Below are 12,074 nucleotides of genomic sequence, written 5' to 3'. Positions count from 1 at the left end.
GAACACCACCATAATTTATTTAAACAATCCCTATTACTGAAGGAAATTTAGCCGTGAACTTTCTTGTACATCTATATTTGATCACTTGCATATCTATGAGGACAATTCCTAGAAAGAAATTTTATGAATCAAAGACTATGAACATTTAAATTTTTGAAAGACATTCCCAAACTGACCTCCAAAAAGATTATGCTAGTTTACGCATGGAGTTCCCCAACTGCTCATCAACACTCGATGTTATCAACTGGTTCAGCCTTTACAATCTCATAAGTGAGAAATGCTGCCTGACTTGTTTGATTTTCACTGACTTAAGTACAAGTAAAATGAAATATCTTTTAATTTTTTCAATCAACCATTTGTTTTTCTGTGAGCTTTTTCATATTCTTTGCCCATTTCATTACTGGCCTATCGGTATTTTTATTGATTGAATAGACTTCTGTATATTAAGAAAATTTACCTTCTTTCTTATGAGCTGCAACTATTTTCCATATTTTTCTTTCGTAACTTTTTTTTACAGTGTCTTTGATAGTTCAGAAAGTTTTAATTTTTGAGTACAATTCAGTATTTTCCTTTTCAGCTTCTGATTTTCATGTCATGCTTAGACAGACCTTCTCTACTTCAAGATTATAAAAAATATTCACTCATGCTTTCATCTAGTACCTGTAATCATTGCATTTTTGACACTGAAATTTGTGACTAACTTCAAAAAGTGAAGTAGAAGATTCAACTCACCACCATTTACATGGCTCTTTGGCCCCACCCATCACTTATTAAGTAGTTTATTTCCCCACTGATTTGAAATACTAGCTTTATCACATACTAAATCCCCCTGTATACTTGGTCTATTTTTGAACTCTAGTCTGTTCCACTGATAGTCCTGCACCAAGACAAAAATGGTTTAGCTTTATAATTTCATAATACGTTTCAATATCTGAAGTGTTCGGCTTTCCCTAATTATAATTGAAATTTTAAAATCTAAAATGAAACAATAAAGTTTACCTCCTCACTTTCCCCTCCAAGTGTGTCTACCACTCTCTCGGGCGCCCAGCTCTCCCAACGAGAAACTTTAAAAACTGACACAGCAGTGAATAATGAAAGTGGCTCCGCTCAGAAGTGACAAATCTGAAGAAAAGTCACTGCATTAAAATACGGGAGAGTGTCCTGACTCCCCCCCAACTCGGTCCTTCCACTTTCCCTCGCAACATCAGCCCGCCGGCTGACGCCTGCCGCAATTCCCAGTTCAGCCTCTAGAGGTGGCAGCCAGACGGAAACGAGTGGACCAGGATTGACTCCCAGAGCAGCTGCAGCCGTCGTGACGTCACGTCCGGTCATGGCGGAAGTCCTCCGCTGGCCGATCGGGAAGTAGCTGAAGGCTGGGCGATGGCAGTCCCGGAGGCCCCGCGCCCGGACAGACCCGAGGCCACAGTGCCCCCGCGGTAGGCCGGACCAGGGTGGCGGGCTCCGGGTCCCGAGATGAAGAGCGTCGGGGGCTGAACCGCTACCTTAGAAGGGAACCTGGGAACCCTCACGGCCCCTATTGCAGACCCTCCCTGACTTTGAACTGTAAACTGCCTTTGCCGGGGCTACCCCGGAAGAAGGTCTGCCTGGTATCCTACCGCTCCTACAGGGAACGGTGCGGGCGGAGATTTTACCCTTTCACCATAATAGTAAGGCTGGTGGTAGCCCCGGGCCGGGGGTTCAAGGCCGCCGATTCCCCTTAACATCGGCTCCTTTCCACCGCCGCAGGGATGGAGGGCTCTAAGACATCCAGCAGCACCATGCAGGTGAGCTTCGTGTGTCAGCGCTGCAGCCAGCCCCTGAAACTGGACACGAGCTTCAAGATCCTGGACCGTGTCACCATCCAGGAGCTCACAGGTCAGCGAGACCCTTAGAAAGAGGGTGGTCAAGATCGTTGAAAGTGGGCAGCTTTGGAGATGAAGGTCTTAAAGACTGCACATAGCCTGCCACAGACACGCCTTGTGAGCCTCAGAAGTCGCGTAGTGTCTCTGGCTTCTTGTTTTCTTATCGAGAACATAAAAGAATGTTGACACTGTGTGCTTCTGAGAGCTTTCTATAGCAAGGAAAGGTCCTTAGTTTTCTGCTTTTGTTGTTTCAGAGTAAAGGAATATGTACATTTAAAAATAAACGGCAATTGTTGAGGACTTGCCATATACCAAGTGCGTTACATGCATTACTTTTAACCCCCATGGAGTATTACAGTTATACTCGCCTATGGAGTAGTAGTAAAATTATCATTTTATCCATGAGGAATTGAGGCTTAGAGAGGTTAAGTGACTCACCCAGTGGCCAACAGCTGATAAGTAGCGGAACAGAGTCTCAAAGTCCCAAGAAGTGAGATGAAGCTAGAAAAAAAGAAAAGACTGAATAGACAGTTAAAATAAGCTCATGGGTCTAGAGTCAGCCTGCTTAGCTTTAAATCCTGTCATTTACTAGCTGAATGACTTTTTGCAAGTTACTTCACGTCTCTTGACCCTGGTCTCTTGGTTTTCTTTATCTGTAAAATGTAAAACAATCTCAAGGTAGTTGTAAGGATCAAATATGACAAAGACCATAGATACTTAAGAATATGCTGGGGAAAAGTACTCAATAAATATTAACTATTATTATTAATACCTGATTTTTATTTTCTGAGGGGAATTATCTCTTTAATATATTTTAAACTTTATTATGAAAAATTTCAAACATGCAGTCAAGAGAATAGCGTAGTGAACTCCCTTGTATCCATCATCCAGCTTCAACAATTAGCTACATCCTGCCATTCTTGTTTTCTCTATACCTCCATTCACCTCCCATCTCCACTCAATTACTTTGCTCTTTACTTCCTTTTTTTTAAGGTAAATTGTCATGAATTGACAATTTTTAATTGTCAAGTTTTTTGGGTTTTGGCCACGCCATGCAGCATGTGGGATGTTAGTACCCCAACCAGGGCTGGAACCCGTGCCCACTGCAGTGGAAGTGCAGAGTCTTAATCACTGGACTGCCAGGGAAGTCCCTAATTGTCAAGATTTATACATTACAAATCTTAGCCTTTTTTTTTTTGGCTATGCCACGCAGCCTGTGGGATGTGGGATTTTAGTTCCCCAACCAGGGATTGAATCTGGGCCCTTGGCAGTGAGAGCACGGAGTCCTAACCACTGGACTGCCAGGGAATTCCCCTTAGCTGTATGTTTTTGACAGATGTATGCACTCGTGTAACTTAGATCTCCATTGTGATGTAGAAAGCTTTCATCTTCCCAGAAAGTTCTCTCATGTTCCTTCCCACTTATTCTGAGGGAAAGGGGATATTAACTTTTGTTACGGAAAACTTCAAAGTTTATGATGAAGCCCCGTGTACTCATCACTGAGCTTCAACAGTTATCCATAGAGGGACTTCCCTGGTGGCTCAGTGGTTAAGGATCCGCCTGCCAATGTAGGGAACACGGGTTCGAGCCCTGGTCTGGGAAGTCCCACATGCCACGGAGCGACTAAGCCCGTGCGCCACAACTACTGAGCCTGCGCTCTAGAGCCTGCGAACCACAACTGCTGAGCCCACGTGCAACAGCTACTGAAGCCCACGTGCCTAGAGCCTGTGCTCTGCAACAAGAGAAGCCACTGCAATGAGAAGCCCGTGTGCCACAGCAAAGAATAGTCCCCGCTTGCCGCAACTAGAGAAAGCCCGCGCACAGCAACGAAGACCCAACACAGCCAAAAATTAATTAATTAAAAAAATTATCCATCCATATTTAACCATGTTTTCATCTACAGCCCCATCCATTCCCTTCCCACCCCAAATTATTTAGAAGCAAATCCCAAACATATAAATACCATAAATATTTTAGTAAGTATTTTTGAAAGGTAAGGTGTGTCTTTAAAGACGTAATCATACCATTATACTGGAAAAAATTTAACAATCCCTTAATCCGATTTAATGGGTGTAAGGGAAAAAAGACAACAGATTCTTCTTTGTATAAATTGTGCTTTAAGAAAAAGGTGAAGGATATTTCTGATTCTTATACTGTCATACATGCTTCTGCTTTGAGAAGACTCTTTCTGAAAGCTTCGATATTTTCCTTGCTCTTAGCTCCATTACTTGCCACAGCCCAGGTGAAACCAGGAGAGACCCAGGAGGAAGAGGCTAACTCAGGAGAGGTATGAAAACACTGGAATGCGAAGTGGATTTCTGCAGGGTACTTGGTGCTCTTAGACCCCCAGATGTTTGGGATCTCTGGTTAACATGAGACATTCTGCATGATCAGGCCACTGTGGATCATTGGAGGCACAGAAGTCGCACCTGAGGTCACAGGGTTGCTGAATGAGGCATCCATTCAAAAATGTGAAGAGAGGCTCTTCTTTATTTGAAGTGGAATTATAAGCCATTATAGGTGGGAGATGGGATGACCTGGATGCACAGGTCATCCCAGGGCATTCCTGGTTCACCTGGTGTTGTCCTAGCTAATTATTAATATCCACTCCTCTCTAGTCTCAAAAGTATCTTGGTTTGGACACTGAGTTGTGTGATTACACTAGCTTGAAACGGTTGTCAGTGTTAGAGAGTGTGTAATTTTTTTAAACGTGATAACATGAGTGATAATTGTCATTGTCAGAGATCAATGTCATAAGATTTTGATCACATATAAATTATATCAAAGTATGGAAAACATAAAGTATCTACTTTGTTCTATGCCATGGTAAACTTCATTGCAGTCTGCTCTGGCTTTTTCCTTGTGCCATGATTTAGGGCATTCTCTCCCCTACCTTGACTGGTAAATGCAAATATAATAGGGTATAGCATAGTTAGGAAACGCTGTTCCCCACAAAAAATCAAATGGGACTTGGGGTTTGTCTGTACCAAGGGTCCTTTCTTAGAGCAAGTATCCAAGGATTGGCTATATAACACCCATTTCTTAAGTCTCTGTGGTTTCTCAAGTCTTGTGGTTATCAATCAAGGGTAAAGCCAAATAGTTCTGAGGCCACTGGGGAAATGGACTCCACCTCTAAGCTGCCAGGATTCTAATGCTCTCTTATTTCCTCCCCAGGAGCCATTTATTGAAACTCGCCAGGATGGTGTCTCTCGCAGATTCATCCCCCCAGCCAGGTGCCTACTACTCCTCAGCCCCCTGTTCCTTGCCAAAGGCCAGTAGAATTTTAATTAAACCCAGAATTGAGACCTGGAGCCAGGTGATGAAGATGGATCATCACGTAGCCTTTTGGCTCTTCCAGAAAAGACATATTCCCTTATACCTGGCCCATCACTCTCCAGTGTTGATGGAGTTTTTCCTGTAGCCATTCACACAGTGGGAAGGGACAATATCTCTCATGATGAAGAACTGAGAAAAGTTGAGAACGTGATTGACTAATAAAAGAGATGGGCCCTTGAAAAGTTTTAAGATACCAAATGTTGTTAGATGTTCAGGTTCTTAATTATTGATGCACGTGAAGGTGGCTGGCAAGGGGTAGTATTAAGAAATGGTCTTTCCTGATTCTCCTTCCTTTTCTACTATAGACACACACATATCAGTTTTTGATGCCCCGTCTCCCCCCTTAGTCCATCCAGGCCAACCTTCGTGCTGAGTGTCCCTGTGGAAGACCAGCATGGCCTTCCCTTGGGAGAGAGGTACCCTTGGGAGGTCAGTCGGGCTAGGAGTGGGTATGTGCCTTGAGGCCCCTCAGCCGGTGCTTGAGAGTCTCTGCCACTGGCACTGCAGTAGGTGGAGGAGGCCTCTCTGCTCCCTCATGTGGCCCGTGGGCGGGGGGCTGTCTGCAGGATGATGTCTACAGAAAGTGCCAACAGCTTCACTCTGATCGGGGAGGCATCCGACGGCGGCACCATGGAGAACCTCAGCCGAAGACTGAAGGCAAGTCTGCCTCATGGGTGTCAGGCAGTGGGCCTGGCTGGTAGAGGGGGTGTCTGGGCAGGTAGCATGGGGTAGGCCCTACCCTGACTCTCCCACACTTCCAGGTCACTGGGGACCTTTTCGACATCATGTCAGGCCAGACAGATGTGGATCACCCACTGTGTGAGGAATGCACAGATACTCTTTTAGACCAGCTGGACACTCAGCTCAACGTCACTGAAAATGAGTGTCAGAACTACAAGTGAGTACGTCCAGAGCCTGGGCCCGGGAATGGAGCTCTGAATCTTAGGGCTCTCCCTGCTCTGGGGCTGCGTGGCCCTTACCCAAGGGCTGTGCTCCACTCAGATAAAAGGAATAACAGGTTCCCTCTGGTAAGCATTCCCTGCCTGTGTCCTTGGCAGACGCTGCTTGGAAATCTTAGAGCAAATGAATGAAGATGACAGCGAGCAGCTCCAGATGGAGCTAAAGGAGCTGGCATTAGAGGAGGAGAGGCTGATCCAAGAGCTGGAAGATGTGGAAAAGAACCGTCAGATAGTGGCAGAAAATCTCGAGAAGGTCCAGGCTGAGGCTGAGAGGTTGGATCAGGAGGAAGCTCAGTGAGTGATCACCCTGTTCTTCTATCTTCCTGCCCTCAAGGCTCCAGCAGCGGAAATGGCTTCCAGCTGAATGTGTCTGATTAGTTTGTAAACAGCAGTGAGCTGTCATTCAGCAGCGTGTCTGCTCTGGATCCTGCATATTGTTTCCAGGCCCTGTTTCTAGAGGTTGGTGGGGAGGATTACGTATGAAGGGTCAGCATGATTAAGTGGCAAAAGCGTTGGTTAAATAGAGAGCCGAGAACCAGGCCTCTAGTCACAGCTCTGTCCTGTAGGGACCTGGGCTCATTTGGGTGAGTCAGCCACTGAACCCGGCATCCTCCTCTGGAAAGATGAGCCTGTTGGCCTACGTTCTTTTCCAGCTCAAAAATTTCATTGGTGCTCTTGACCTGAGAGAACCCTCTGTCTAGTGGAGGAGACAGTGTCCACAGTAACTACGGATGGGGAAGTGAAAGACATTGAACAAAGTTAATTTTTTCATGGGATAGTGTAACAAGTTCCATTAGAAATGATGTATACTAACCATTTAAAAGTCAATAAGGATGTAGAGGGGAAGCGATAGATGCTCAATTATGGCCAATTCAGGGAAGAAACCACCATTGACTAACTCACTTTGTTTCTGGAAAAGATCAGAAATCCAAGAGGTCCTGGTTTGGGAGAGTCCTGTTTTCCTCCCCGTTTTCCATATGGGCAGCTGGAATTTGAGACATTTCTGTCCTTCCCAGGCAAAACATGTAGGGCAAGTATGTTCCTTTGAGTGGGATATTTGCCAAATGTAAAAGATGCTGTAACTAGAAGTGACCATAATCACTAGAAGAAATCATTAAGGGGGGCGGTGGGAGAGAAATTTTAGCCCCAAACAGCCTTTAATGGTCACCTTGGCTGTTCACAGGTATCAAAGGGAATATAGTGAATTTAAGCGACAACAGCTAGAACTGGATGATGAGCTGAAGAGTGTAGAAAACCAGATGCGTTATGCCCAGATGCAGCTGGACAAGCTGAAGAAAACCAACGTCTTTAACGCAACCTTCCACATTTGGTAATGAGGGTTGGAGGGTGAGGAGCGTCTGGGAAGCACCACAACCTGGACGTTAGCTGCTGGCCGCTACGCCAGGGTGCCCACCTCCCACGGAATGGGGATCTGTGTCATTTTCACCCCATCTAGGTTTCTTTCACTCCTTGTGATGGGATAGGCACAATCAGGGGACTGGAATTCTAGAGCTTGGTGACTTCCGTTCTTCCAAGGAAAGGGGAAGATTGGAGCTCTCCAGCTACGTGAAAATCTGGTCACCTGCCTGGTGCTGATTTCTTGCCCCCGGGGTCGTTTGTTTATTCATTGATTTGACATTTTATCCATTTCAAATGGTATCTTTTGAGCATCTACTGTGTGGTGACACTGTGCTAAGCACTAGGAAGGCAACAGCAAGCAATATACATTTCGCTTGGGCGAGATGGCTCGGTAACAGGCACTTGTAGTACAGTGTGGTCACGGTGAACCCTGGGTGCTGTGAGAACACATAAGGGCACTTTACCCAATTGGAGGAGGCTGCATGGAACGATTCCCCCAGAGGAAGTTGATGTTTAAGCTGAGATACGGAGTATAAGTCTGCAGAGGAGGGGGGTTGTTCCTGGCAGAGAGAACATCATGTGCACAGAAACAGAGGAAAGTGGGAGTGGTAATCTCCAGCTGAACTGAACGGAGCTTATTGTGACTGGAGATTGAGGGTGAAGCAGAGAATGACAGGATATGAAACTGGAGCGTTATCAATTCCTAAAGGATCTTGTAGGCCTCCTTAAGGATATGGACTTTATCCAAAAGGCAGTGGGAGCCACTGAAGCATTTTAGTCAGGAAAGTGACATAAGTACAGTTGCATTTGTGCATTTCTGTAATGTGAGAAATGACTTGGGGTAAGAGGGCAAGATTGTTGGTAAGGAAACCTGCCAGCAGGAATCTAAACAGGAGAGGGTAGAGTCGTAGCATTGAGTCTGAAGAGAAGTGGACAGATTTAAGAGGTTCAGGAGGTAGAATCAACAGAGCCTGGTGGTGTTGGGGGGAAGGGAGCTGAGAGAGAGAGAGCATTCAAGGATGACGCCCAGGTTTCTACTTTGGCGTCTGAGCAGCAGGGAGAAAGATGACGACTCACGTTTTAGACATGTATTTAAAGTACCAATAGGACTTGGATATATGAATCTGGAGATAAGGAGAGAGATTTATGCCAGGTTTTAGGTGAGAGCAGGAAACTTCAGAATTTGCTAAGTTTTAAATCCTGTCTGTATTTTTCCCTGCCCTTCTTCTGTAGGCACAGTGGACAGTTTGGCACAATCAATAACTTCAGACTGGGTCGCCTGCCCAGTGTTCCCGTGGAATGGAATGAGATTAACGCTGCTTGGGGCCAGACGGTGTTGCTGCTCCATGCCCTGGCCAATAAGATGGGTCTGAAATTTCAGAGGTAAGAAATGTAGTCCTTTCCTGAGTGTGGTGTGTCTGTGATATAATCTGTATCTCCTACCTGGTACTCCTGTCCACTATGGCAAGAGCCCTTGCTCCCAACGAACGGGGAGTATTCTGTCCATGGAGACTGTCTGCTTCTGGTTTTCCCCTCACCACAGTCCCTTTCCAATGACTGAGCAGTCCTTGAACTGCACGACCACAGCCGTGGTCCCCAACTTCCTGTCTCCATAACCTAGTGTTCCTAAAGCTGTTTTTCAGTTTTTGTTTCTAAATCTAAACCAGGACATACATGCATCCATAAAAGGCCCCCAGATAATTATCTAATAAATGTAGTTTGTTTGGGAAACAAAACCTTTTAAACATGGAGCCCGTGGGGAGGTGAGAGAGGAGTGGAAATAATAATAGAGGTTCTTGGGTAGCTGAAGACTGAAAATCACTGGGTTATAACATCCCAGTAATCACTTTAGGAGGAGTCCTATTTCCATCTCTGTCTGCATCTCCATTTTAGGTATCGACTTGTTCCCTATGGAAACCATTCGTATCTGGAGTCTCTGACAGACAAATCTAAGGTACCCAGGAAGGTCCATTTTCACTGGAATACAGAATCCTTTTACCTTCTAACGAAATGGTTTAGTTTTGATAATGGCATTATTTAGCTTCTTTCTTAGACTGAGATATCTCATGTTGAGCCAATGTCTGGTTCAGTGTCCTGTCTAGTTCAGGATTAGCTCTTTGGGGCCTGTAAAGAAAATTAAATTTTTACAGTGTTGAGAAGGGCTATGGGCAGATCAGAGCAGAATATGTGCACCAGGACGGGGAAGGCATCGCTGTGCGGTAGATGTTTAACACATTTCCACTGATGGTGAAACAGTCTTAGGTGCATTGTTATTTGCCCAAGGTTACTGTTGCCAGTGGAATACAGACATAACATGACTTGAGAGATCGATAGGATTGGGAACAGTCTCCGGTAACCTGTGTTAGGGCCACAGCTATAGCCAGTTCTCTTTTCTCGGGCAGGAGCTGCCATTGTACTGTTCTGGGGGGCTGCGGTTTTTCTGGGACAACAAGTTTGACCATGCAATGGTGGCTTTCCTGGACTGTGTGCAGCAGTTCAAAGAAGAGGTTGAGAAAGGCGAGACACGTTTTTGTCTTCCTTACAGGTCAGTATCCCCCGGTGCTGAATGAACCTAGAGTAGCACCAGAGTGAGCAGAATTGAAGGGACAGTAGAGTGGAGGCAAAACTAGTACATATAGTGGGAAAGCAGAAAATGGAGTAAGATGAGATTGACACTGATGGGCAGAGACTGATCCAACACTGCAAACAGGACAGAATGTAACCACCTGGTCCCTGGAGAAAAAGAATGTTGACTTAGATGGTGTGGGGGATTTTCTTGCTGCAGAGCTCAAGCCTGCTCTCCAGTTTCAGGGAGGTTTTTCCCTTACACCCTTGGAAATATACAGGAATGCTTCCTTTGATCAAATTTTGTAGGAGCCCAGAGATGGATGGACACCTTGGTTAACACAGTAAGGCTGAGCTGCTTCCATCACCCCAAAACAAAGCATTTCTTTTCTTCTGCCTCCCTTCTCTCCCCATAAGTGAGGAATGCCTAGGAAAACAGTGAGGAGTACTGTAACCGTCACTTACCCTCTGCTCCAGGCTTCTCATCTGTTTGGGTGTGTGTCTTGTCCCTGTACTCCGCAATGACAATGAGGCTCTTGTGACAGCCTTCCTGATATTGGGCTTTCAAGCAAATCCAAAATACACTACCATTCCTTGCCAAGAGTTCTTTAGTAGATAAAATGACGTGAATGGTCCCATGATCAAGTCCCTGCCCATTTGCCTGAACTGACTTAACTCGGATCTCAGTTACTAATGAGTTCTGCTGTGTTCATTTGCAGGATGGATGTGGAGAAAGGCAAGATTGAAGACACAGGAGGCAGCGGTGGCTCCTATTCCATCAAAACCCAGTTTAACTCTGAGGAACAGTGGACAAAAGCTCTCAAGTTCATGCTGACGAATCTTAAGTGGGGTCTTGCTTGGGTATCCTCACAGTTTTATAACAAATGACTTGCTTTTTTCCTTAGGGGTTTGTTTGCCTTAAAGGCTTTAAATTTTGTTTTGTTTGCAAAAAAAAAAAAAAAGTGTTAAATTAAATTCGGGTACTATTAAACAGCACATGTTTACAATACCGAAAAAGAAAAAAAAATCCACAAAAGCCACTTTATTTTAAAACATAACAGATACTTTCCAGAGCTACAACATGCCATGTATAGCAACTGGCCTTTATCACAGTTTTGACTCTTAACCCCATGCCTTCCTTTCCCTTTGTCCCCACAAAACAACTAATTTAAGTTTGCTTTTTTTTTTTAGACTGAGTTGAATTGAGATTGATGTGTTTTCACTGGATTTTATCTCTCTCAACTTCCTGCACTTAGAATATGAAATAGAAACTTTTGTCTCCACTGAGACTACAAGATGTGTGAGATGCACAGTTGGATAACGTGAGAAAATGACATGTAAGCTTTGGTCACCACGTGATGTGATCAGAAGCTTGAAATTTAACACTTCTCACTTGGTTCTAGTACTGAATGCCTGCTCTGCTCTGTGTTAGAGATATGAAATTGTGTTTGATACTGTTTGAGACCTTATGGAGAGATTTAATTATTTGTAATAAAAGATTTACTGCAGTCTGATAACTGCCCAGAGGTGCACTGTTGGGTTTTTCTTTAACTAGAATAGAGTACTTTGTATTCTGGGAGAATCGAGTTCAAGTGCAGGTATGTGGAAAGTCTGCTGAAACATGTTTAGAGATGGGTGTTAGTTTTTTAAAAAGACTCTAATGAAAAGTAGACAGCTGTAGAGAAAGCCCTATTTGTGTAGCTCTCAGTAACAGAACAGAGATATTTAACTTTAAGGGGAAATAAAGGCTACCTCCTTGATGCTCAGTCAAGGTCACCCAGATGGTCTCAGTTTTTGAGCCCCTGGTTAATACTAATCTCCATGTCTGATGTTCTCCCTTAATGAACAGTTAAGAGGAAAGCCATAAATATCTTGTTAAACAAAAATAAACTAATTTCACTGATATTCTAATATCTTGTCCCGGCTCTTGGACATTTTCAGTCTGGTACGACGAAGAGGACGTGCTTTATTCACCTTAACTCTTTCTCTGATG

The 12,074-nt window shown here is 44.5% G+C and overlaps 1 protein-coding gene across 1 annotated transcript; it reads left to right on the top strand.

Annotated features, from left to right (window-relative positions):
• Window positions 1-1,326: 1,326 nt before the first annotated feature.
• BECN1 (beclin 1) lies at window positions 1,327-12,040 on the top strand. Its single transcript, XM_079904907.1, has 12 exons — window positions 1,327-1,436; window positions 1,747-1,875; window positions 4,082-4,149; window positions 5,037-5,095; window positions 5,765-5,855; window positions 5,960-6,096; window positions 6,257-6,451; window positions 7,341-7,487; window positions 8,750-8,899; window positions 9,410-9,470; window positions 9,919-10,061; window positions 10,801-12,040. Exons 2-12 carry the CDS (start codon window positions 1,749-1,751, stop codon window positions 10,967-10,969), a joined length of 1,347 nt encoding a protein of 448 aa, XP_079761033.1. The 5' UTR covers window positions 1,327-1,436; window positions 1,747-1,748; the 3' UTR covers window positions 10,970-12,040.
• Window positions 12,041-12,074: the final 34 nt, after the last annotated feature.

This window comes from Stenella coeruleoalba (genome assembly GCF_951394435.1).
Source record: "Stenella coeruleoalba genome assembly, chromosome: 19".
NCBI lineage: Eukaryota > Metazoa > Chordata > Mammalia > Artiodactyla > Delphinidae > Stenella > Stenella coeruleoalba.
Note: the sequence above shows the minus strand (reverse complement) of the source record. Positions and strands in the feature narration are given on the sequence as shown.

Bases quoted from the DNA above. Each gene is read 5' to 3' on its own strand.
- BECN1 (XM_079904907.1), top strand. From the start codon at position 1,749: ATGGAGGGCTCTAAGACATCCAGCAGCACCATGCAGGTGAGCTTCGTG. The intron at 4,150-5,036 runs GTATGAAAACAC...TTTCCTCCCCAG, and splicing joins AAGAGGCTAACTCAGGAGAG to GAGCCATTTATTGAAACTCG. The intron at 5,096-5,764 runs GTGCCTACTACT...GGCTGTCTGCAG, and splicing joins AGATTCATCCCCCCAGCCAG to GATGATGTCTACAGAAAGTG.